At 47.5% G+C, this 26261-nt stretch overlaps 4 protein-coding genes across 4 annotated transcripts; all 4 read left to right on the top strand.

Annotated features, from left to right (window-relative positions):
* Positions 1–1502: 1502 nt before the first annotated feature.
* On the top strand, positions 1503–4214 carry LOC125339867 (protocadherin beta-16-like). Its single transcript, XM_048331168.1, has one exon. The coding sequence runs from the start codon at positions 1589–1591 to the stop codon at positions 3983–3985; it is 2397 nt and encodes a 798-aa protein (XP_048187125.1). The 5' UTR covers positions 1503–1588; the 3' UTR covers positions 3986–4214.
* A 4780-nt stretch (positions 4215–8994) lies between these two features.
* On the top strand, positions 8995–11706 carry LOC125339870 (protocadherin beta-16-like). Its single transcript, XM_048331183.1, has one exon. It carries the CDS (start codon positions 9081–9083, stop codon positions 11475–11477), a length of 2397 nt encoding a protein of 798 aa, XP_048187140.1. The 5' UTR covers positions 8995–9080; the 3' UTR covers positions 11478–11706.
* A 4780-nt stretch (positions 11707–16486) lies between these two features.
* LOC125340202 (protocadherin beta-16-like) lies at positions 16487–19263 on the top strand. The gene is made up of 2 exons (XM_048331647.1): positions 16487–18828; positions 19129–19263. Exons 1-2 carry the CDS (start codon positions 16573–16575, stop codon positions 19261–19263), a joined length of 2391 nt encoding a protein of 796 aa, XP_048187604.1. The 5' UTR covers positions 16487–16572.
* A 3829-nt stretch (positions 19264–23092) lies between these two features.
* Positions 23093–25483, top strand: LOC125340201 (protocadherin beta-3-like). Its single transcript, XM_048331646.1, has one exon. The coding sequence runs from the start codon at positions 23093–23095 to the stop codon at positions 25481–25483; it is 2391 nt and encodes a 796-aa protein (XP_048187603.1).
* The last annotated feature ends 778 nt before the right edge of the window (positions 25484–26261 follow it).

Here is a 26261-nt window from a genome sequence, read left to right as displayed (position 1 = left end):
AACCTGTGTTTTTCTGTTTACTGTCTTCTAGAGGCTGCCATCATGGCTTGCCTTGTTGCTACTTTATTCAACTTTAAAGCCAGAAACATTGCTTTCTTCTCTGGTCATTTTCAAATTATATTTCTATTATCTTTAAGTAGTTGTATAAAGAAGTTACAGTTCAACAAATCAGTATATAAGTACGCTACATCTTGATTGATGGTGCCTCTTCTGTTATTCTCCCTCATCTCCCCAACCCATCCCCTCCCATGAATTCCTCTGGTTATTTTTTAATAGTTACATCTCCTAAGAGTAGCCAGGAAAGGTCCTGTCCCACCGAGATAACACAAGGTCTTCCTTTCACAAATTCTTTAACAGTGAGGTGTGTGAAGACTTTTTTTGCCACATGATGTGACATTCAGATTTGGAAACATCTTTGAATAGACAATGTTCCATTCTATAAGATTTCCATGGGTGACACATCTACCACAGATTGACTGCTTGGGAGGAAAGTATTTGCTGTATAAACACCACCTGTGATCAAAGGAAGGTGTACATACAGGTCTTTATAGTAGAAATGTAGGCCTTATGGATTTAATGTTGAATTTAAGATAGTTTAAAAAAAACCTCTAAAACTCATGAATAAAGACATGCAATTAATAAGAATATCACAAATAACTTGTGAAGAGGGGGAAACATGCTAGAGAACAAACTCAGAGCATCACACTTGCTAACCATATGTTGTACCTCTGATTATCGGCCCTGCACATCATGAATCTTCCCTGCAGTTAAATTCAAATTACAAAATTGGAAACCTTGAACAAGAATCCAAATAGAAGGACCGTTTTCCATGCAGAATATATAGGACTCTTGCAATTCAATTATAAAAAAGATGAGTCAAGCAAACCAAAATGAACAACTATCTGAATAACTTTTGCAAAGGACTGTGTCGGTGGTTACTTAACACATGTAAAGATGATCAACTTTCTCAGTGAAATACAAATCAAAATCATAGCAACCCACGAGGATGAAGCCAATGAAAAATTCAGTGACACGGTGTTGGGTAAAAATATTAGAACCCTAATACCCTTTTGGTGATAAAGTAAAATCTTGCAGTTACTTTGGAAAACATTCTAGTGCATATCTTCAACTGCTAATTAAATTATTTAAGTAAACCCTCAACATCATCAGTCAGTAATATGGGTGATACTTTTTTCTTTGTATTCTTTCCCATGAAACATTATGCAACTTTATACTCACCACTCGGTGTTTTATCTAACATAACCAACCTATCCCTACATTTTGGACAATTTTGAGTCCTGATAAATCAGAACATGCAGGAATTCCGTGAGAACGCATGGTGGCGCTGCAGGTTAAGAAGATGGAATACAACACTCGCCTCTGCAACTCCGGAATCACAGCCAGTTTCTCACAGGAGCGCTTGGAACAAGCACAGGATAAGCTTGTGGGTTAGAGCAAACGCCAGTGAAAAACCTTTTTTTAAAAAGCCTTTTCGCTGTTTGGTTCTGACGTTCAGCTGTGCAGGACGAAGTACAAGGATCCTGGGAACACCAGAAGCTCCTGTGGATCAAAATTTCAAGAAAGAGCAATGGAGAATGGATGGATCCCAAATCAGAGGCAAAGGCAAGTCCTGATTTTCTTTGTTTCCCTGAGCCTGTCTGGGGTGGGCACGGAGCTGGGGCCGTATTCCGTGGTGGAAGAAACGGAGAGAGGCTCCTTCGTAGCCAATCTAGGGAAAGACCTGGGGTTGGAATTGTCACAGTTGTCCACCCGTGGGGCCAGAATAATTTCCCAGGGAAACAAGGAGCATTTGCAGCTCAAGGTACAAACTGGAGATTTGCTCATCAATGAGAAAGTAGATCGCGAGGAGCTGTGCGGTCCCACGGAGCCTTGCCTATTACATTTCCAAGTGCTGATGGCAAAGCCCTTGGAGATAGTTCAGGGTGAACTGAGAGTGAGAGACATAAATGACAATTCTCCTGTGTTTACTGAAAGAGAGATGGTTTTTAAAATACCAGAAAATAGTCCACTAGGATATTCATTTCCTCTAAATAATGCTCTGGACTTGGACGTAGGAAACAATAGTGTCCAGAAGTATGCAGTCAGCCCAAACTCCCATTTCCGTGTTCTAACCCGTAATCGCAGCGATGGTAGGAAATACCCCGAGCTGGTGCTGGAGAAAGAGCTGGACCGGGAGCAGGAGCCTGAACTAAGATTAACCCTGACAGCACTGGACGGCGGCTCCCCACCTCGGACTGGGACCTCACAGGTCCGCATTGAAGTGGGAGACATCAACGACAACGCCCCTGAATTTCAGCAGCCTGTCTACACGGTGCAAGTCCCCGAGAATAGTCCGGTAGGCTCCTTGGTGGCCACGGTCTCCGCCAGGGACTTAGACAGTGGAGACAATGGGAGAATACTGTACACGCTTTCTAAGTCTTCGGAAGAAACGAGCAATCTGTTAGAAGTCAATCCGATGACCGGGGAAATCCGGCTGAGGAACCGGGTAGACTTTGAAACGGTGAGGTCTCATGAAGTGGACATCGAGGCCACGGATGGAGGTGGTCTGTCAGGGAAATGCAACCTCATCCTACAGGTGGTGGACATCAATGACAACCGGCCGCAGGTGACCGTGTCCGCGCTCACAGACCTGGTCCCCGAGAACTCCGCGGATGTGGTGGTTGCAGTGCTCAGTGTTTCCGATCGTGACTCTGGAGACAACGGGAAGGTGGTGGCTTCCATCGAGGAAGATCTTCCCTTTCTTCTGAAAGCTTCAGGGAAGAACTTCTACACCCTGGTGACGGAGCGGCCGCTGGACCGGGAGGAGAGAGAGGAGTACAACATCACCATCACCGTGACGGACGCGGGGAGCCCCCGGCTGCGCACGCAGCACACGCTCGCCGTGCGCGTGGCCGACGAGAACGACAACGCCCCGGAGTTCACGCAGGCCTGCTACACGCTGCGCGTGCGCGAGAACAACAGCCCCGCCCTGGCCCTGGGCAGCGTGCGCGCCACCGACAGGGACGCGGGCAGCAACGCGCAGCTGAGCTACTCGCTGCTGGCCGGGCCGCAGCCCGGGCCCGACGCGGCGGCGCTCGTGTCCATCGACGCCGACAGCGGGCAGCTGTTCGCCCTGAGGCCGCTGGACTACGAGGCCCTGCCGGCGTTCGAGCTGCGCGTGCGCGCCGCCGACCGAGGCGCGCCCCCGCGCAGCAGCCAGGCGCGGGTGCGCGTGCAGGTGCTGGACGCCAACGACCACGCGCCCCGGGTGCTGTACCCGCCGCAGAACGCGTCTGCGCCCTGCACCGAGCTGCTGCCCAGGGCGGCCGAGCCGGGCTACCTGGTGAGCAAGGTGGTGGCGGTGGACCGCGACTCGGGCCAGAACGCCTGGCTGTCGTTCCGGCTGCTGCAGGCCACGGAGCCCGGGCTGTGGGGCGTGGCGCCGCACAATGGCGAGGTGCGCACCGCGCGGCCGCTGAGCGAGCGCGACGCGCCCCGCCACCGGCTGCTGCTGCTGGTGCAGGACCATGGCGAGCCGCCGCGCTCGGCCAGCGTGGCGCTGCACGTGCTGCTGGTCGACGGCTTCTCGCAGGCCCACCTGCCGCCGCCCGCCGCGCCGCCCGAGCGCGCGCAGCCCGACCGCCTGGCCGCCTCGCTGCTCGTCGCGCTGGCCGCCCTGGCCGCCCTGGGCCTCGCGGCGCTGCTGCTCTTCGTGGCCGGCAGGCTGTGCCGGAGGCGCGGGGCGCGCTCGCGGGGCGGCTGCGCGCTGCCCGACCCCCCGTTTCCTGCGCGCCTGCTGGACGCGGGGCCCGCGGGGACGCTGGCGCGCGGCGGCCGCCACCTGGGGGCGCTGCGGGGCGCGACCGGCGCCACCGAGGTCAACTCGCTGAAGCCAATCTTTCCAAACCTGTCTCCCCAGATTCCTGGGAACGAGATAGAGGGAGCGCCGAGCTTCCGCAATAGTTTGGGGTTCAGTATTCAGTAACATGAATGGTTTCCTTGGATTTTAATGGTGACTCCAGAGCCACCAGTGAGTTCAAGTGTCAAAAACCAATCCTCCCTCCCCTCTTGCCCCAAGGCAGTGGAAAGCCCTGTCTCAGAGCTACCAGTGTGACGTGTGTCTGCTGAGACGTTCTAGGACAAATGAGTTCAAGTTTCTGAAACCAGTGATACCTAATTCGCATAGGCATTCCCTTGGTCCAGGAATGGAAGGAAATGGAGACTGTAGTAATGACCTAGCTTTTTTGCATCGTTAAAATAGTTTTTTTTTTTTACAATGTTTTATTCTTGTGTTAACTTTAGAGTAGTTTTCCTGTTCTTCCTATAATGGAGTTTCATAATAACTAGAAGCATGTCTGCATGATCTGTGTTATCTTTTCCCCATGGCATAAGGTGAACATCTGTAAATCTCTTCTTTCAAAACCTGACAAGGTGAAGTAAAATATAATTCCTAGTTCTGGAACAGCTCAGGAATATATATATGGGGAATAAAGATGGAAGTATATTTTACACATCAATTTTAATTCCTTGTATATGCTCGTATTCATTGTTGGTCCTTTGGCTAAGTGCAGAGCAGTAACACACTGAGGTATAATTGGTCTGGCAAAGAACTGGTACAGGTAGACTGTCTGGCTCTTGTTTCAGTTTACCTTCAGACCATGAATCTTGTTGGATGCTATTTTCTTTTAAAGTGATCTATAATTGTGTTGTGCAGTAAAATATACCTTAAATCACATATAAAACCTGTCACAAGAAAATAGAGAAGCCACATCTTGAAAGTTCCAATATTGGAGTCCTTCCTGGTAAGCTAGCAGTCTGAAGGCTGGCCCATTGCCAAATCCTGAAAGCCTGGAACAGAGCTGGCACCAAGCTTTTCAAGACAAACGTCACAGGTTGGGTGGAGATGAAGCCTCAGCAAAGCAATTTACATACACATTACATTACACATTATACATACATTATACAGGGAGAAGAATACCGCACGCCCGGGGCTAACCAACACCAGGTATCTACATATTCCTCAAGGCAGGGTGGTCCTGGCTCAAACGATGGAGGCGGGCATCTGCAATTCAAAGGCTGGCTTGTCTCACCTCTGGGTCTTGGGGCTGGGTGCACAGCTCCCCAGCTCCTGGCTAGACTCTATGATATCTGTCAAACCAACAGCCCTCAGCACCTGGCCAGGCACCGGGATGGCTGTGACTCAGTTTCCACACTACAAGTGCACTTATTTTCATTCCCATATCAGTATCAGTTGATATAATAATTGTAAAGTGTTTCCCACTGAGTTTCATCCATGTTAACACAGGTAGGAAGTTGCACTGTATGTACATAGTAAGGTGAAACAGCATAGTAGTGAAACTGTCTTTTCCCCCAGTTTGAGAAACATGGAGCACTGCATTTTCATTGATAGCAAAACTGTGCTGAGTCAAAAGGTTAGGTTTTCAGTCTTTTTGGTAGTAAGTACTATGTATATGATCAATACAGTCCGTGAAAAGTATGTCCCAATGTTGCAGGAATCTTCCAGAACGCTGTGTGTGCACGTCTAAGTATGTGCCACACCCTCTGCTCAGAATCACCAGTGGGCCTCAGGCATGTTAGGCAAGCATGCTATCACTGAGCGGTACCCTCAGTCTCCAAGAAGATTGTGTAAAGGGAGATGCTTCATCTGTTAAGGAATGCCTTCCTTGCCTCCTTCTTTAGCATCCCTGTTCTCTTTAAAAAGACAATGGTCCATTCTATAAGAATTACATATTGATGCACCTATTGCAGAATGGATGCTTTAAAGAAACATACTTGATCTAGAAATAACACCTGAGATGAAAGGAAAACCTTTTATAGGTGGTCAGATATATGTATATAGGTGTGTATTTCGTAGTTAGGAAGATACGTTAGATATGTGTGTGTGTCTTTTACAGTAGGACTTTAATGATAGAAACAAGGGACTAAGACAATCATCACAGAATAAAAAAACACGGTCCCTGGTGAATCTGGAGTCTCACTGTCATCACTAGATTGCCTACTTCTGAAGTTATTTTTCTTTTTTTTGCCACCAAGCTCTTCAGCTCAACGCTAGCATTCTACCACTCAAGCCACAGCACCATTTCCAGTTTTTTTGGTGGTTAAGTAGAGGTAGGAGTGTCAGGGCCTTTCCTGCCCAGGCTGTCTTTGAACATCAATGCTCAGATCTCAGCCTCCTGAGTAGCTAGAATTACAGCAATTGGCAGCTGAGTAATTTTTAAAGTTAACTTTTGAAATTAAATCTGCCTGTCTATCTATATTTATTTTTTGGGGGGTTTGAATTGATTTTATTATTCTGTAAACTATGTGTATTAAAATGTGCAGAGTTTAAGTGTACAGATTGATGTTTTGATGTTCTTATTTCCTGATTTCTAATTTAGTAAAAAGACAATCTTTTTGCCTTTTCCCAACCTAAGGAGATTAGCATATTCTTTACATATGAGAAAACTGAGGCTTATGAAGTTAAGTATCTTGCTTATGTTTCCAAATAATAAAAGGAAACATTTGAAACATAATTTAAGTCTACCTTAATCTATTGCCTCACTTCTAAACAATATACTGCATTGGCAGGCATTCATGGGTAGCATTGTTTTCCTAAATTTATCTATTAATCTTACTCATAGATCGTGAACAAAATTTCCCTGTCAAAATGTAACCTTAAGTCAATCATTTGTATTTGTTTTTATACAAGTGACCATACTACTTGAGAAGATAATCTCAATGTGCTACAGAAGCACTGACCTAGGAAACTGGTTTACACCCCCCAATTAATCTTCTTGAAAATCAGCCTAATCATGTTCCTGTATGGTTTTAGCATGTCATATGCATTGTTGCAGAAATTGATGCCCTGAATAGGAAGTAGAGTTACCCTATGGTTTCATTTCTTAGGCTTTTTCTGTAGCCATTGTGTGTGTGTGTGAATTTTCACATTTTTATTAAATTAATGTACTCTATTTCAGCATGTGTGTTTGGGAGCAATTGCTATTCTAGTATTAATTGTAATTGAAGATTTTTAGAAAGGTACAGAAAATGTTGCAGATGAATTTTATAGCTAAGTAAATTAGAGATCTAGAAATTCAGTAAGGAAAAACTGTAGAGACCCATTTATTTTCTATAAGAATAATCATATGTCTTTGGCAACCCCCTTAAAATTATACTGGGAAAATCTAAGGATGTCAATGAGTTTATTCTGAAAGAGTGACTATTCAGAGAAGGAGAAATTTCTTAGCATTTGCAATATATAATAACATTCTTATAAAAGTCATCGATTATTTGTCAACTGAAAACACATGCTTTTGTTATTGGTCTTTTTTATATTGCTAACAAAAATGTCACAAGCTTAATTGTTTAAACAATAAATTCATATTATCTCTAGTTTTGTAGATGAGTAGTTATGAGCCAAATTAGTAGATATGAGTCTTACTGAGTTAAAATAGTCAGCAAAGGGATGCACTGTATTTTGGTAGCTCAAGAGAACCTGTGTTTTTCTGTTTACTGTCTTCTAGAGGCTGCCATCATGGCTTGCCTTGTTGCTACTTTATTCAACTTTAAAGCCAGAAACATTGCTTTCTTCTCTGGTCATTTTCAAATTATATTTCTATTATCTTTAAGTAGTTGTATAAAGAAGTTACAGTTCAACAAATCAGTATATAAGTACGCTACATCTTGATTGATGGTGCCTCTTCTGTTATTCTCCCTCATCTCCCCAACCCATCCCCTCCCATGAATTCCTCTGGTTATTTTTTAATAGTTACATCTCCTAAGAGTAGCCAGGAAAGGTCCTGTCCCACCGAGATAACACAAGGTCTTCCTTTCACAAATTCTTTAACAGTGAGATGTGTGAAGACTTTTTTTGCCACATGATGTGACATTCAGATTTGGAAACATCTTTGAATAGACAATGTTCCATTCTATAAGATTTCCATGGGTGACACATCTACCACAGATTGACTGCTTGGGAGGAAAGTATTTGCTGTATAAACACCACCTGTGATCAAAGGAAGGTGTACATACAGGTCTTTATAGTAGAAATGTAGGCCTTATGGATTTAATGTTGAATTTAAGATAGTTTAAAAAAAACCTCTAAAACTCATGAATAAAGACATGCAATTAATAAGAATATCACAAATAACTTGTGAAGAGGGGGAAACATGCTAGAGAACAAACTCAGAGCATCACACTTGCTAACCATATGTTGTACCTCTGATTATCGGCCCTGCACATCATGAATCTTCCCTGCAGTTAAATTCAAATTACAAAATTGGAAACCTTGAACAAGAATCCAAATAGAAGGACCGTTTTCCATGCAGAATATATAGGACTCTTGCAATTCAATTATAAAAAAGATGAGTCAAGCAAACCAAAATGAACAACTATCTGAATAACTTTTGCAAAGGACTGTGTCGGTGGTTACTTAACACATGTAAAGATGATCAACTTTCTCAGTGAAATACAAATCAAAATCATAGCAACCCACGAGGATGAAGCCAATGAAAAATTCAGTGACACGGTGTTGGGTAAAAATATTAGAACCCTAATACCCTTTTGGTGATAAAGTAAAATCTTGCAGTTACTTTGGAAAACATTCTAGTGCATATCTTCAACTGCTAATTAAATTATTTAAGTAAACCCTCAACATCATCAGTCAGTAATATGGGTGATACTTTTTTCTTTGTATTCTTTCCCATGAAACATTATGCAACTTTATACTCACCACTCGGTGTTTTATCTAACATAACCAACCTATCCCTACATTTTGGACAATTTTGAGTCCTGATAAATCAGAACATGCAGGAATTCCGTGAGAACGCATGGTGGCGCTGCAGGTTAAGAAGATGGAATACAACACTCGCCTCTGCAACTCCGGAATCACAGCCAGTTTCTCACAGGAGCGCTTGGAACAAGCACAGGATAAGCTTGTGGGTTAGAGCAAACGCCAGTGAAAAACCTTTTTTTAAAAAGCCTTTTCGCTGTTTGGTTCTGACGTTCAGCTGTGCAGGACGAAGTACAAGGATCCTGGGAACACCAGAAGCTCCTGTGGATCAAAATTTCAAGAAAGAGCAATGGAGAATGGATGGATCCCAAATCAGAGGCAAAGGCAAGTCCTGATTTTCTTTGTTTCCCTGAGCCTGTCTGGGGTGGGCACGGAGCTGGGGCCGTATTCCGTGGTGGAAGAAACGGAGAGAGGCTCCTTCGTAGCCAATCTAGGGAAAGACCTGGGGTTGGAATTGTCACAGTTGTCCACCCGTGGGGCCAGAATAATTTCCCAGGGAAACAAGGAGCATTTGCAGCTCAAGGTACAAACTGGAGATTTGCTCATCAATGAGAAAGTAGATCGCGAGGAGCTGTGCGGTCCCACGGAGCCTTGCCTATTACATTTCCAAGTGCTGATGGCAAAGCCCTTGGAGATAGTTCAGGGTGAACTGAGAGTGAGAGACATAAATGACAATTCTCCTGTGTTTACTGAAAGAGAGATGGTTTTTAAAATACCAGAAAATAGTCCACTAGGATATTCATTTCCTCTAAATAATGCTCTGGACTTGGACGTAGGAAACAATAGTGTCCAGAAGTATGCAGTCAGCCCAAACTCCCATTTCCGTGTTCTAACCCGTAATCGCAGCGATGGTAGGAAATACCCCGAGCTGGTGCTGGAGAAAGAGCTGGACCGGGAGCAGGAGCCTGAACTAAGATTAACCCTGACAGCACTGGACGGCGGCTCCCCACCTCGGACTGGGACCTCACAGGTCCGCATTGAAGTGGGAGACATCAACGACAACGCCCCTGAATTTCAGCAGCCTGTCTACACGGTGCAAGTCCCCGAGAATAGTCCGGTAGGCTCCTTGGTGGCCACGGTCTCCGCCAGGGACTTAGACAGTGGAGACAATGGGAGAATACTGTACACGCTTTCTAAGTCTTCGGAAGAAACGAGCAATCTGTTAGAAGTCAATCCGATGACCGGGGAAATCCGGCTGAGGAACCGGGTAGACTTTGAAACGGTGAGGTCTCATGAAGTGGACATCGAGGCCACGGATGGAGGTGGTCTGTCAGGGAAATGCAACCTCATCCTACAGGTGGTGGACATCAATGACAACCGGCCGCAGGTGACCGTGTCCGCGCTCACAGACCTGGTCCCCGAGAACTCCGCGGATGTGGTGGTTGCAGTGCTCAGTGTTTCCGATCGTGACTCTGGAGACAACGGGAAGGTGGTGGCTTCCATCGAGGAAGATCTTCCCTTTCTTCTGAAAGCTTCAGGGAAGAACTTCTACACCCTGGTGACGGAGCGGCCGCTGGACCGGGAGGAGAGAGAGGAGTACAACATCACCATCACCGTGACGGACGCGGGGAGCCCCCGGCTGCGCACGCAGCACACGCTCGCCGTGCGCGTGGCCGACGAGAACGACAACGCCCCGGAGTTCACGCAGGCCTGCTACACGCTGCGCGTGCGCGAGAACAACAGCCCCGCCCTGGCCCTGGGCAGCGTGCGCGCCACCGACAGGGACGCGGGCAGCAACGCGCAGCTGAGCTACTCGCTGCTGGCCGGGCCGCAGCCCGGGCCCGACGCGGCGGCGCTCGTGTCCATCGACGCCGACAGCGGGCAGCTGTTCGCCCTGAGGCCGCTGGACTACGAGGCCCTGCCGGCGTTCGAGCTGCGCGTGCGCGCCGCCGACCGAGGCGCGCCCCCGCGCAGCAGCCAGGCGCGGGTGCGCGTGCAGGTGCTGGACGCCAACGACCACGCGCCCCGGGTGCTGTACCCGCCGCAGAACGCGTCTGCGCCCTGCACCGAGCTGCTGCCCAGGGCGGCCGAGCCGGGCTACCTGGTGAGCAAGGTGGTGGCGGTGGACCGCGACTCGGGCCAGAACGCCTGGCTGTCGTTCCGGCTGCTGCAGGCCACGGAGCCCGGGCTGTGGGGCGTGGCGCCGCACAATGGCGAGGTGCGCACCGCGCGGCCGCTGAGCGAGCGCGACGCGCCCCGCCACCGGCTGCTGCTGCTGGTGCAGGACCATGGCGAGCCGCCGCGCTCGGCCAGCGTGGCGCTGCACGTGCTGCTGGTCGACGGCTTCTCGCAGGCCCACCTGCCGCCGCCCGCCGCGCCGCCCGAGCGCGCGCAGCCCGACCGCCTGGCCGCCTCGCTGCTCGTCGCGCTGGCCGCCCTGGCCGCCCTGGGCCTCGCGGCGCTGCTGCTCTTCGTGGCCGGCAGGCTGTGCCGGAGGCGCGGGGCGCGCTCGCGGGGCGGCTGCGCGCTGCCCGACCCCCCGTTTCCTGCGCGCCTGCTGGACGCGGGGCCCGCGGGGACGCTGGCGCGCGGCGGCCGCCACCTGGGGGCGCTGCGGGGCGCGACCGGCGCCACCGAGGTCAACTCGCTGAAGCCAATCTTTCCAAACCTGTCTCCCCAGATTCCTGGGAACGAGATAGAGGGAGCGCCGAGCTTCCGCAATAGTTTGGGGTTCAGTATTCAGTAACATGAATGGTTTCCTTGGATTTTAATGGTGACTCCAGAGCCACCAGTGAGTTCAAGTGTCAAAAACCAATCCTCCCTCCCCTCTTGCCCCAAGGCAGTGGAAAGCCCTGTCTCAGAGCTACCAGTGTGACGTGTGTCTGCTGAGACGTTCTAGGACAAATGAGTTCAAGTTTCTGAAACCAGTGATACCTAATTCGCATAGGCATTCCCTTGGTCCAGGAATGGAAGGAAATGGAGACTGTAGTAATGACCTAGCTTTTTTGCATCGTTAAAATAGTTTTTTTTTTTTACAATGTTTTATTCTTGTGTTAACTTTAGAGTAGTTTTCCTGTTCTTCCTATAATGGAGTTTCATAATAACTAGAAGCATGTCTGCATGATCTGTGTTATCTTTTCCCCATGGCATAAGGTGAACATCTGTAAATCTCTTCTTTCAAAACCTGACAAGGTGAAGTAAAATATAATTCCTAGTTCTGGAACAGCTCAGGAATATATATATGGGGAATAAAGATGGAAGTATATTTTACACATCAATTTTAATTCCTTGTATATGCTCGTATTCATTGTTGGTCCTTTGGCTAAGTGCAGAGCAGTAACACACTGAGGTATAATTGGTCTGGCAAAGAACTGGTACAGGTAGACTGTCTGGCTCTTGTTTCAGTTTACCTTCAGACCATGAATCTTGTTGGATGCTATTTTCTTTTAAAGTGATCTATAATTGTGTTGTGCAGTAAAATATACCTTAAATCACATATAAAACCTGTCACAAGAAAATAGAGAAGCCACATCTTGAAAGTTCCAATATTGGAGTCCTTCCTGGTAAGCTAGCAGTCTGAAGGCTGGCCCATTGCCAAATCCTGAAAGCCTGGAACAGAGCTGGCACCAAGCTTTTCAAGACAAACGTCACAGGTTGGGTGGAGATGAAGCCTCAGCAAAGCAATTTACATACACATTACATTACACATTATACATACATTATACAGGGAGAAGAATACCGCACGCCCGGGGCTAACCAACACCAGGTATCTACATATTCCTCAAGGCAGGGTGGTCCTGGCTCAAACGATGGAGGCGGGCATCTGCAATTCAAAGGCTGGCTTGTCTCACCTCTGGGTCTTGGGGCTGGGTGCACAGCTCCCCAGCTCCTGGCTAGACTCTATGATATCTGTCAAACCAACAGCCCTCAGCACCTGGCCAGGCACCGGGATGGCTGTGACTCAGTTTCCACACTACAAGTGCACTTATTTTCATTCCCATATCAGTATCAGTTGATATAATAATTGTAAAGTGTTTCCCACTGAGTTTCATCCATGTTAACACAGGTAGGAAGTTGCACTGTATGTACATAGTAAGGTGAAACAGCATAGTAGTGAAACTGTCTTTTCCCCCAGTTTGAGAAACATGGAGCACTGCATTTTCATTGATAGCAAAACTGTGCTGAGTCAAAAGGTTAGGTTTTCAGTCTTTTTGGTAGTAAGTACTATGTATATGATCAATACAGTCCGTGAAAAGTATGTCCCAATGTTGCAGGAATCTTCCAGAACGCTGTGTGTGCACGTCTAAGTATGTGCCACACCCTCTGCTCAGAATCACCAGTGGGCCTCAGGCATGTTAGGCAAGCATGCTATCACTGAGCGGTACCCTCAGTCTCCAAGAAGATTGTGTAAAGGGAGATGCTTCATCTGTTAAGGAATGCCTTCCTTGCCTCCTTCTTTAGCATCCCTGTTCTCTTTAAAAAGACAATGGTCCATTCTATAAGAATTACATATTGATGCACCTATTGCAGAATGGATGCTTTAAAGAAACATACTTGATCTAGAAATAACACCTGAGATGAAAGGAAAACCTTTTATAGGTGGTCAGATATATGTATATAGGTGTGTATTTCGTAGTTAGGAAGATACGTTAGATATGTGTGTGTGTCTTTTACAGTAGGACTTTAATGATAGAAACAAGGGACTAAGACAATCATCACAGAATAAAAAAACACGGTCCCTGGTGAATCTGGAGTCTCACTGTCATCACTAGATTGCCTACTTCTGAAGTTATTTTTCTTTTTTTTGCCACCAAGCTCTTCAGCTCAACGCTAGCATTCTACCACTCAAGCCACAGCACCATTTCCAGTTTTTTTGGTGGTTAAGTAGAGGTAGGAGTGTCAGGGCCTTTCCTGCCCAGGCTGTCTTTGAACATCAATGCTCAGATCTCAGCCTCCTGAGTAGCTAGAATTACAGCAATTGGCAGCTGAGTAATTTTTAAAGTTAACTTTTGAAATTAAATCTGCCTGTCTATCTATATTTATTTTTTGGGGGGTTTGAATTGATTTTATTATTCTGTAAACTATGTGTATTAAAATGTGCAGAGTTTAAGTGTACAGATTGATGTTTTGATGTTCTTATTTCCTGATTTCTAATTTAGTAAAAAGACAATCTTTTTGCCTTTTCCCAACCTAAGGAGATTAGCATATTCTTTACATATGAGAAAACTGAGGCTTATGAAGTTAAGTATCTTGCTTATGTTTCCAAATAATAAAAGGAAACATTTGAAACATAATTTAAGTCTACCTTAATCTATTGCCTCACTTCTAAACAATATACTGCATTGGCAGGCATTCATGGGTAGCATTGTTTTCCTAAATTTATCTATTAATCTTACTCATAGATCGTGAACAAAATTTCCCTGTCAAAATGTAACCTTAAGTCAATCATTTGTATTTGTTTTTATACAAGTGACCATACTACTTGAGAAGATAATCTCAATGTGCTACAGAAGCACTGACCTAGGAAACTGGTTTACACCCCCCAATTAATCTTCTTGAAAATCAGCCTAATCATGTTCCTGTATGGTTTTAGCATGTCATATGCATTGTTGCAGAAATTGATGCCCTGAATAGGAAGTAGAGTTACCCTATGGTTTCATTTCTTAGGCTTTTTCTGTAGCCATTGTGTGTGTGTGTGAATTTTCACATTTTTATTAAATTAATGTACTCTATTTCAGCATGTGTGTTTGGGAGCAATTGCTATTCTAGTATTAATTGTAATTGAAGATTTTTAGAAAGGTACAGAAAATGTTGCAGATGAATTTTATAGCTAAGTAAATTAGAGATCTAGAAATTCAGTAAGGAAAAACTGTAGAGACCCATTTATTTTCTATAAGAATAATCATATGTCTTTGGCAACCCCCTTAAAATTATACTGGGAAAATCTAAGGATGTCAATGAGTTTATTCTGAAAGAGTGACTATTCAGAGAAGGAGAAATTTCTTAGCATTTGCAATATATAATAACATTCTTATAAAAGTCATCGATTATTTGTCAACTGAAAACACATGCTTTTGTTATTGGTCTTTTTTATATTGCTAACAAAAATGTCACAAGCTTAATTGTTTAAACAATAAATTCATATTATCTCTAGTTTTGTAGATGAGTAGTTATGAGCCAAATTAGTAGATATGAGTCTTACTGAGTTAAAATAGTCAGCAAAGGGATGCACTGTATTTTGGTAGCTCAAGAGAACCTGTGTTTTTCTGTTTACTGTCTTCTAGAGGCTGCCATCATGGCTTGCCTTGTTGCTACTTTATTCAACTTTAAAGCCAGAAACATTGCTTTCTTCTCTGGTCATTTTCAAATTATATTTCTATTATCTTTAAGTAGTTGTATAAAGAAGTTACAGTTCAACAAATCAGTATATAAGTACGCTACATCTTGATTGATGGTGCCTCTTCTGTTATTCTCCCTCATCTCCCCAACCCATCCCCTCCCATGAATTCCTCTGGTTATTTTTTAATAGTTACATCTCCTAAGAGTAGCCAGGAAAGGTCCTGTCCCACCGAGATAACACAAGGTCTTCCTTTCACAAATTCTTTAACAGTGAGATGTGTGAAGACTTTTTTTGCCACATGATGTGACATTCAGATTTGGAAACATCTTTGAATAGACAATGTTCCATTCTATAAGATTTCCATGGGTGACACATCTACCACAGATTGACTGCTTGGGAGGAAAGTATTTGCTGTATAAACACCACCTGTGATCAAAGGAAGGTGTACATACAGGTCTTTATAGTAGAAATGTAGGCCTTATGGATTTAATGTTGAATTTAAGATAGTTTAAAAAAAACCTCTAAAACTCATGAATAAAGACATGCAATTAATAAGAATATCACAAATAACTTGTGAAGAGGGGGAAACATGCTAGAGAACAAACTCAGAGCATCACACTTGCTAACCATATGTTGTACCTCTGATTATCGGCCCTGCACATCATGAATCTTCCCTGCAGTTAAATTCAAATTACAAAATTGGAAACCTTGAACAAGAATCCAAATAGAAGGACCGTTTTCCATGCAGAATATATAGGACTCTTGCAATTCAATTATAAAAAAGATGAGTCAAGCAAACCAAAATGAACAACTATCTGAATAACTTTTGCAAAGGACTGTGTCGGTGGTTACTTAACACATGTAAAGATGATCAACTTTCTCAGTGAAATACAAATCAAAATCATAGCAACCCACGAGGATGAAGCCAATGAAAAATTCAGTGACACGGTGTTGGGTAAAAATATTAGAACCCTAATACCCTTTTGGTGATAAAGTAAAATCTTGCAGTTACTTTGGAAAACATTCTAGTGCATATCTTCAACTGCTAATTAAATTATTTAAGTAAACCCTCAACATCATCAGTCAGTAATATGGGTGATACTTTTTTCTTTGTATTCTTTCCCATGAAACATTATGCAACTTTATACTCACCACTCGGTGTTTTATCTAACATAACCAACCTATCCCTACATTTTGGACAATTTTGAGTCCTGATAAATCAGAACATGCAGGAATTCCGTGAGAACGCATGGTGGCGCTGCAGGTTAAGAAGATGGAATACAACACTCGCCTCTGCAACTCCGGAATCACAGCCAGTTTCTCACAGGAGCGCTTGGAACAAGCACAGGATAAGCTTGTGGGTTAGAGCAAACGCCAGTGAAAAACCTTTTTTTAAAAAGCCTTTTCGCTGTTTGGTTCTGACGTTCAGCTGTGCAGGACGAAGTACAAGGATCCTGGGAACACCAGAAGCTCCTGTGGATCAAAATTTCAAGAAAGAGCAATGGAGAATGGATGGATCCCAAATCAGAGGCAAAGGCAAGTCCTGATTTTCTTTGTTTCCCTGAGCCTGTCTGGGGTGGGCACGGAGCTGGGGCCGTATTCCGTGGTGGAAGAAACGGAGAGAGGCTCCTTCGTAGCCAATCTAGGGAAAGACCTGGGGTTGGAATTGTCACAGTTGTCCACCCGTGGGGCCAGAATAATTTCCCAGGGAAACAAGGAGCATTTGCAGCTCAAGGTACAAACTGGAGATTTGCTCATCAATGAGAAAGTAGATCGCGAGGAGCTGTGCGGTCCCACGGAGCCTTGCCTATTACATTTCCAAGTGCTGATGGCAAAGCCCTTGGAGATAGTTCAGGGTGAACTGAGAGTGAGAGACATAAATGACAATTCTCCTGTGTTTACTGAAAGAGAGATGGTTTTTAAAATACCAGAAAATAGTCCACTAGGATATTCATTTCCTCTAAATAATGCTCTGGACTTGGACGTAGGAAACAATAGTGTCCAGAAGTATGCAGTCAGCCCAAACTCCCATTTCCGTGTTCTAACCCGTAATCGCAGCGATGGTAGGAAATACCCCGAGCTGGTGCTGGAGAAAGAGCTGGACCGGGAGCAGGAGCCTGAACTAAGATTAACCCTGACAGCACTGGACGGCGGCTCCCCACCTCGGACTGGGACCTCACAGGTCCGCATTGAAGTGGGAGACATCAACGACAACGCCCCTGAATTTCAGCAGCCTGTCTACACGGTGCAAGTCCCCGAGAATAGTCCGGTAGGCTCCTTGGTGGCCACGGTCTCCGCCAGGGACTTAGACAGTGGAGACAATGGGAGAATACTGTACACGCTTTCTAAGTCTTCGGAAGAAACGAGCAATCTGTTAGAAGTCAATCCGATGACCGGGGAAATCCGGCTGAGGAACCGGGTAGACTTTGAAACGGTGAGGTCTCATGAAGTGGACATCGAGGCCACGGATGGAGGTGGTCTGTCAGGGAAATGCAACCTCATCCTACAGGTGGTGGACATCAATGACAACCGGCCGCAGGTGACCGTGTCCGCGCTCACAGACCTGGTCCCCGAGAACTCCGCGGATGTGGTGGTTGCAGTGCTCAGTGTTTCCGATCGTGACTCTGGAGACAACGGGAAGGTGGTGGCTTCCATCGAGGAAGATCTTCCCTTTCTTCTGAAAGCTTCAGGGAAGAACTTCTACACCCTGGTGACGGAGCGGCCGCTGGACCGGGAGGAGAGAGAGGAGTACAACATCACCATCACCGTGACGGACGCGGGGAGCCCCCGGCTGCGCACGCAGCACACGCTCGCCGTGCGCGTGGCCGACGAGAACGACAACGCCCCGGAGTTCACGCAGGCCTGCTACACGCTGCGCGTGCGCGAGAACAACAGCCCCGCCCTGGCCCTGGGCAGCGTGCGCGCCACCGACAGGGACGCGGGCAGCAACGCGCAGCTGAGCTACTCGCTGCTGGCCGGGCCGCAGCCCGGGCCCGACGCGGCGGCGCTCGTGTCCATCGACGCCGACAGCGGGCAGCTGTTCGCCCTGAGGCCGCTGGACTACGAGGCCCTGCCGGCGTTCGAGCTGCGCGTGCGCGCCGCCGACCGAGGCGCGCCCCCGCGCAGCAGCCAGGCGCGGGTGCGCGTGCAGGTGCTGGACGCCAACGACCACGCGCCCCGGGTGCTGTACCCGCCGCAGAACGCGTCTGCGCCCTGCACCGAGCTGCTGCCCAGGGCGGCCGAGCCGGGCTACCTGGTGAGCAAGGTGGTGGCGGTGGACCGCGACTCGGGCCAGAACGCCTGGCTGTCGTTCCGGCTGCTGCAGGCCACGGAGCCCGGGCTGTGGGGCGTGGCGCCGCACAATGGCGAGGTGCGCACCGCGCGGCCGCTGAGCGAGCGCGACGCGCCCCGCCACCGGCTGCTGCTGCTGGTGCAGGACCATGGCGAGCCGCCGCGCTCGGCCAGCGTGGCGCTGCACGTGCTGCTGGTCGACGGCTTCTCGCAGGCCCACCTGCCGCCGCCCGCCGCGCCGCCCGAGCGCGCGCAGCCCGACCGCCTGGCCGCCTCGCTGCTCGTCGCGCTGGCCGCCCTGGCCGCCCTGGGCCTCGCGGCGCTGCTGCTCTTCGTGGCCGGCAGGCTGTGCCGGAGGCGCGGGGCGCGCTCGCGGGGCGGCTGCGCGCTGCCCGACGCCCCGTTTCCTGCTGGGCTGCTGGACGCGGGGCCCGCGGGGACGCTGGCGCGCGGCTCCCGGTATGAAGTGTGCAGGGTGGGAAGCGCAGGGGCCCATGACTTTCAATTCCTTCAGCCTCGGTCACCGCACCTCCCACCCCAGGGCTCTGGGGAAGAAATAGCAGACAATGCTTCCATCCGAAATAGCGTTGGACTCCAATAGAGGTCTCATTATGATAAAGTGGGTTGGGTTGTTCCTTTTTTTCTTTCTTTTTTTTTTTTTGATCTAATCCAGACATGGAGTTTTCATGTGTTAGAAAAAAAATGTGCATTCAGAAATCAGTGGATGTTAGCGTCACAGCGACTCTGTCCCCAGCTTCCCGGTGAGGTGTGTGTGGTGAGAGGATCTGGCGCCAGTGAAGTCAGGTTCTTGACTCCAAGCATCTCCTACTTCCTTCCTCAGGGCGCAGAGGGAGGGGATGACGAAAACCTCCGCTTCCCTAACAGCTTTGCGTTCAGCTGAATTTTGACCAGATCCTTCTGAACCCTCTCCCCTCCCGCCTGCCTCTCTCTCTCTCTCTCTCTCTCTCTCTCTCTCTCTCTCTCTCTCTCTCTCTCTCTGTTTACTGCTTTGCCCATACCCATTTGAAAGTACCTGTCTTATTCTAATATTGTGCATGTAACTTAAATTTGTGGCTATTTTCTTTCAATGAACATGAACTCCATTTGTATTTTAATTTTGTTTAGTATGGCAACATAGTTATATTTAAAGTGTGAACGAAAATTTTGTACCTTGGGGACTCTTTCATTTTTAGAGAGCCTTTTCTGAAACTCAGATTCCCAGTTCCCTGGTGATTTCAAAGGCCTCCATTTAAAAAGTTGGTATCATTATTACAGTACACTATAGGACAGTTAAAACTTGGAAGCCCAGACTATTTTCCTTAGAGCCATTTAGTCTTGTGTATCTTTGCTCTGTGCATTTTCTCTGTAAGTCTTTACAGGGGTGTATTCAAGAATAACGTAACACCCTTATTCTATTTATCTAGATATATACCTTAAAGTGACAACATGTAAGATTTATTACTTCTTTCGAGACTGTAAGGAGCCTGATTGAGTCCACAGAAAATTCACATTATGATCATCCTGTTTTTGTTTAACAAACTCAGCTGGGCACAGTGGCTCTTTTTGTAATTCTGCTTACTCAGGTACAGTCTGGGTGAACTGAAGTTAAGGCTAGCTCAAACCAAAATTCTTGAGCTGTCCATTTCATTATTGTTATTGTTATTATTATTGTTTTAAAGTTTGGCTTGGTGTCACATACCTGTCATCTTAGCTACACCTAGGAATAGTTATAAGGATCTTGCTCTAAGGCCTGCTCTGTGAAAGCTCAAGTATTGAAAACAACAACAGCAACAACAAACAAACAAAAATAACTGCAAAACCCAGTGCTCTTTACACATCCATTTAAATTATCAAAAGATTTCTACTAACTCTTGACTCCTTACAAATATTGAAAAAAATATACAGAGAATATATGTTTGTTCTTTTTTTTGGCCAGTCATGAACTCAGGGACTCAGGGACTGAGCACTGTCCCTGAGCTTCTTTTGCTCAAGGCTAGCACTAAAACTTGAGCCACAGCACCACTTCTGGCTTTTTCTGTTTATGTGATACTAAGGAATCAAACTGAGGGCTTACATGTTTGTTCTCTACCAACTTAGAAATATCTGTTGTTGTTTTTTAAAGAATTTATGGAGGCACTTGGGATTCAATAAGAAAGAAGCCTGTGGGTAGAGTGTAGGTAGTTCCACTCACTCATGCAATGCCCTGTTTATGTATCAATCTATCAATCAATCTATCATGTATCTACCTGTCTACCTACCTGTCCTTCAGTTATGTTGACTTTTCAATGTTTTATATAAAAGTGTTTGCATTATGTGTATGGCTAGCTCCACATTTATTGCATGATCAACATAAGTCACTAAGTTTAGGTCTGTTTAAAACTCTGAATGATTGAAAGAAGAGTAGTTATTTCACTTGGTATGCATTAATACTTAAACATGCTAAAATAGGTAATGAACAAAATTTGCTGGAATTAAATTCTTTTTGATGTACAATGATTCGTGTCTTTTAAAATAATTCAGCAGAAAAGTGTTATTTAAACATTATCCAATCATCACTCCCTAGTGTGTCCATCTGTATTTGTTTTTCCTTTTATTCCTTAATTTTAGTCCCTTGCTCTCTACTGGTGTATGCAATATAGATGGAGAAATTGCACATTCATCTTTATATTTTAAAAACAAATGACTCATCCAAATTTTATTTCTTTCAGTTTAACTTGTGATCTACCTTTTAAATGAAATTCATTTGTTATTCAGCCGATCTTTACTTTTCATATTATTTTCATGTGTTTGAATGAGCTATACTATTAAGGTTATAATTTGGAGATCTCCTTTTGAGATTAGCAGCAACACTGAGTTCTACCTTGGCATTGGAAGTCTCTAGCCACTACAATCTTAGGTCACAATGTGGCTGCCAGTGATATAACAGCTGTTTCAGTACCTTGAAGTCATAGCTCAACAAAAGAACAAGTTATGGAAGGACAATTGCAATTCATTTCAGTATCTTTGGCATCAGAAGTAAAGTCAATAGATGAGCTAATACATAGCATTCCTGATAACTAGTGTAGGGATAAAAATGAAGTTATATTGAACACATATGTTCATGTTGCTTTGTCTGCCTTACAATGGTCTCCTTTTGTTATTAAAATGAAATGCATGTGCCTGTGTTTTGGACTCACTTTATCTCCCCACCCTTCTCACTTACTCTTGAGAAGAAGGTTCTGGGTCTACGTTGCTTTCTTATTACCTAGAATGGCTGTGGTTTGTTCTCCCAGGACCTTCACATCCTCTGTGGTGAGACTGGCAAGTACACCAGTCATGCTTCAGGCCCAGATGAAATGGTGGAACTTTAGTGAAGTCTTCTTAACCAATCCTCATCAAGTTAAGGCCTCCTTCATGCACAGTGTATTCATGTTAGCTCGCCTATAAAGCTTTCATACTATTTGAATATTTGTTCTAAGTACATATACTTCCTTTGATGTAAGACACTATGATCTGTAGACATTGCCTGGTTTCTACAAATTCAATAATCACCTATGCAGATTAAGTAATTGTCAAATTGCTGTTTAATGAGGAGAGGAGAAAGTCTCTAAAGAGGGGTATGGGGGGGTGTGCGCGCGCGTGCACACGCGCATGCACACACTGGTTCCATGGCTTACCCTCAAGGAATGGTCACTGTCCCTGAGCTTTTGTGCTCAAGGTAGTACAATTTGAGCCACTTCTTGCTTTTGGTTGGTTAGCTGAAGAGATTCTCGAGGACTTCCTGCCCTGGCTGGCTTTGAACTGCAATTCTTAGATCTCAGCTTCCTGAGTAAGATTACACGAGCGAGCCACTGGTGTCCGGCTCTAAAGTATTTCTTAGGAATAAAAATGTGTAAGCAGGGCTGGGGATATGGCCTAGTGGCAAGAGTGCCTGCCTCATATACATGAGGCCCTGGGTTCAATTCCCCAGCACCACATATACAGAAAATGTCCAGAAGTGGCGCTGTGGCTCAAGTGGCAGAGTGCTAGCCTTGAGTAAAAAGAAGCCAGGGACAGTGCTCAGGCCCTGAGTCCAAGCCCCAGGACTGGAAAAAAAAAATGTGTAAGCAATGAGCCCGTGAAACAACCTACCATAGTTTCTTTCCCACCTTGCTTTGTCAGAGAGTTTTCATTACTATAAATGCAATTCATATTTTACTAAACAAGAATGGAAAAATGAAATCACACATAGGATAGCGAAGTATGGCATCATTTAAAAACAAAATCCTCTTAAATTTCTGTATAATAAATATAGGTGAGGGCAGTAGCATTGTTAGCAGGTATAGGCTCCTACAAAACCGTGTAAACGAGGGCTCTTTCAGGGATAGTACCTTCTTTGAAAGGACTTAATTTCCATAAGTTGTGCTTACTTATGTGACCCCAGAAATCCCTCCAGCAGTCAACTGGGTTTCATGAGGAGCTCCACAGAATCACTTTTTCTAAAAGTTTTAAACTGCCAATGAACGCGTGGTGGCGCTGTTGACTAAAGAAAGGCGAATTACACTGTGCTTTCCTGTGATGCACGGAGCCAGAGCGAGAAAGCCGGGAATGCCAGCCCGGGCAGACTGTTCCACCAGCTTATCTGAGCCTCTGGACAAGGATTTGCTAGGCCATCTGCACAAGCCGAGGGGTAAAAGGCTTGGCTTTCCCTAGCCCCGCTGAGGCTGGCTTTAGAGACGGTTCCTTCTGGAAGAACCAGGCAGGAAGTGAAAATGGAGGCTGGAAGGGAACGCTTTCTTACACAAAGGCAAGTCCTGCTTCTCTTTATTTGTCTGGGTGGGTCTTTGGCTGGGTCGGAATTGAGACGCTATTCTGTGACGGAGGAAAGCGAGAGGGGCTTTTTAATCGCCAATGTAGCCAAGGATGTGGGGCTGAGGGTGGAAGAATTGGCCACAAGGGTGGCCCAAGTTGCGTCCAGAGGGAACAAACAGCATTTCCAGCTCAATTACCAGACCGGTGATTTGCTCCTGAATGAGAAACTGGACCGAGAGGAGCTGTGCGGTTCCACGGAGCCATGTGTCCTGCCGTTTCAGGTGCTACTGCAAAATCCTTTCCAGATCATCACAACTGAGCTCCAAGTCATAGATATTAATGATCATTCGCCGGTGTTCTTTGAGGATGAAATGCAGGTGCAAATCCCAGAAAGCTCTCCAAGGGGAGCAGTGATTCCTTTGGGAAATGCTGAGGACTTGGATGTGGGAAGAAATAGTCTCCAGAACTACACCCTGACTCCCAATTCCCACTTCCACGTGGTCACACGGAGTCGCAGGGACGGAAGGAAGTATCCGGAGCTGGTGCTGGACGAAGCGCTAGACCGGGAGGAGCAGCCGGAGCTCACTTTGGTCCTCACGGCGCTGGATGGCGGCTCCCCTCCACGGTCCGGGACCGCCCAGATCCACATCTTCGTCCTAGACATCAATGACAACGCGCCCACATTTGCACAGCCGCTCCACGAGGTTCACATTCCAGAGAGCCGTCCTCCCAGCTCCGTCATCGCGACTGTCTCCGCTTCCGATCCAGATGCAGGCAATTATGGGGCGATTTCATACGCATTTTCTCATGCTTCGGAAGAAATCCTCAAAACCTTTCAGCTGAATCCAATGACCGGTGATCTGCAACTAGTCAAATGTTTGGATTTCGAAACAATTAGAACTTACGAAATAGACATAGAGGCCAAGGATGGAGGAGGCCTGTCAGGAAAATGCACAGTCATAGTTTCCGTGGTGGACGTGAATGACAACCCACCGGAATTAACCATGTCGACGGTGAACAGTCCTATTGCAGAGAACTCGGCAGAGGCCGTGGTGGCCATCTTCAGGGTTTCAGATCCCGACTCGGGAGACAACGGGAAAACGACGTGCTCCATCCCCAATGATCTCCCCTTTGTCCTCAAACCCACGGTGGAGAACTTCTACACCCTGGTGACGGAGCGGCCGCTGGACCGGGAGGAGAGAGAGGAGTACAACATCACCATCTCCGTGACGGACGCGGGGAGCCCCCGGCTGCGCACGCAGCACACGCTCGCCGTGCGCGTGGCCGACGAGAACGACAACGCCCCGGAGTTCACGCAGGCCTGCTACACGCTGCGCGTGCGCGAGAACAACAGCCCCGCCCTGGCCCTGGGCAGCGTGCGCGCCACCGACAGGGACGCGGGCAGCAACGCGCAGCTGAGCTACTCGCTGCTGGCCGGGCCGCAGCCCGGGCCCGACGCGGCGGCGCTCGTGTCCATCGACGCCGACAGCGGGCAGCTGTTCGCCCTGAGGCCGCTGGACTACGAGGCCCTGCCGGCGTTCGAGCTGCGCGTGCGCGCCGCCGACCGAGGCGCGCCCCCGCGCAGCAGCCAGGCGCGGGTGCGCGTGCAGGTGCTGGACGCCAACGACCACGCGCCCCGGGTGCTGTACCCGCCGCAGAACGCGTCTGCGCCCTGCACCGAGCTGCTGCCCAGGGCGGCCGAGCCGGGCTACCTGGTGAGCAAGGTGGTGGCGGTGGACCGCGACTCGGGCCAGAACGCCTGGCTGTCGTTCCGGCTGCTGCAGGCCACGGAGCCCGGGCTGTGGGGCGTGGCGCCGCACAATGGCGAGGTGCGCACCGCGCGGCCGCTGAGCGAGCGCGACGCGCCCCGCCACCGGCTGCTGCTGCTGGTGCAGGACCATGGCGAGCCGCCGCGCTCGGCCAGCGTGGCGCTGCACGTGCTGCTGGTCGACGGCTTCTCGCAGGCCCACCTGCCGCCGCCCGCCGCGCCGCCCGAGCGCGCGCAGCCCGACCGCCTGGCCGCCTCGCTGCTCGTCGCGCTGGCCGCCCTGGCCGCCCTGGGCCTCGCGGCGCTGCTGCTCTTCGTGGCCGGCCGGCTGTGCCGGAGGCGCGGGGCGCGCTCGCGGGGCGGCTGCGCGCTGCCCGACGCCCCGTTTCCTGCGCGCCTGCTGGACGCGGGGCCCGCGGGGACGCTGGCGCGCGGCTCCCGGTATGAAGTGTGCAGGGTGGGAAGCGCAGGGACCCATGACTTTCAATTCCTTCAGCCTCGGTCACCGCACCTCCCACCCCAGGGCTCTGGGGAAGAAATAGCAGACAATGCTCCCATCCGAAATAGCGTTGGACTCCAATAGAGGTCTCATTATGATAAAGGTGGGTTGGGTTGTTCCTTTTTTTTCTTTTTTTTTTTTTTTATCTAATCCAGACATGGATTTTTAATGTGTTAGAAAAAAAATGTGCATTCAGAAATCAGTGGATGTTAGCATCACAGCGACTCTGTCCCCAGCTTCCCGGTGAGGTGTGTGTGGTGAGAGGATCTGGCGCCAGTGAAGTCAGGTTCTTGACTCCAAGCATCTCCTACTTCCTTCCTCAGGGCGCAGAGGGAGGGGATGACGAAAACCTCCGCTTCCCTAACAGCTTTGCGTTCAGCTGAATTTTGACCAGATCCTTCTGAACCCTCTCCCCTCCCGCTTGCCTCTCTCTCTCTCTCTCTCTCTCTCTCTCTCTCTCTCTCTCTCTCTCTCTCTCTCTCTCTCTCTCTGTTTACTGCTTTGCCCATACTCATTTGAAAGTAACTGTCTTATTCTAATATTGTGCATGTAACTTAAATTTGTGGCTATTTTCTTTCAATGAACCTGAACTCCATTTGTATTTTAATTTTGTTTAGTATGGCAACATAGTTATATTTAAAGTGTGAACGAAAATTTTGTACCTTGGGGACTCTTCCGTTTTTAGAGAGCCTTTTCTGAAACTCAGATTCCCAGTTCCCTGGTGATTTCAAAGGCCTCTATTTAAAAAGTTGATATCATTATTACAGTACACTATAGGACAGTTAAAACTTGGAAGCCCACACTATTTTCCTTAGAGCCATTTAGTCTTGTGTATCTTTGCTCTGTGCATTTTCTCTGTAAG

This window comes from Perognathus longimembris, chromosome 22 (genome assembly GCF_023159225.1).
Source record: "Perognathus longimembris pacificus isolate PPM17 chromosome 22, ASM2315922v1, whole genome shotgun sequence".
NCBI lineage: Eukaryota > Metazoa > Chordata > Mammalia > Rodentia > Heteromyidae > Perognathus > Perognathus longimembris.
This window is presented reverse-complemented; position numbering and strand designations above follow the sequence as displayed.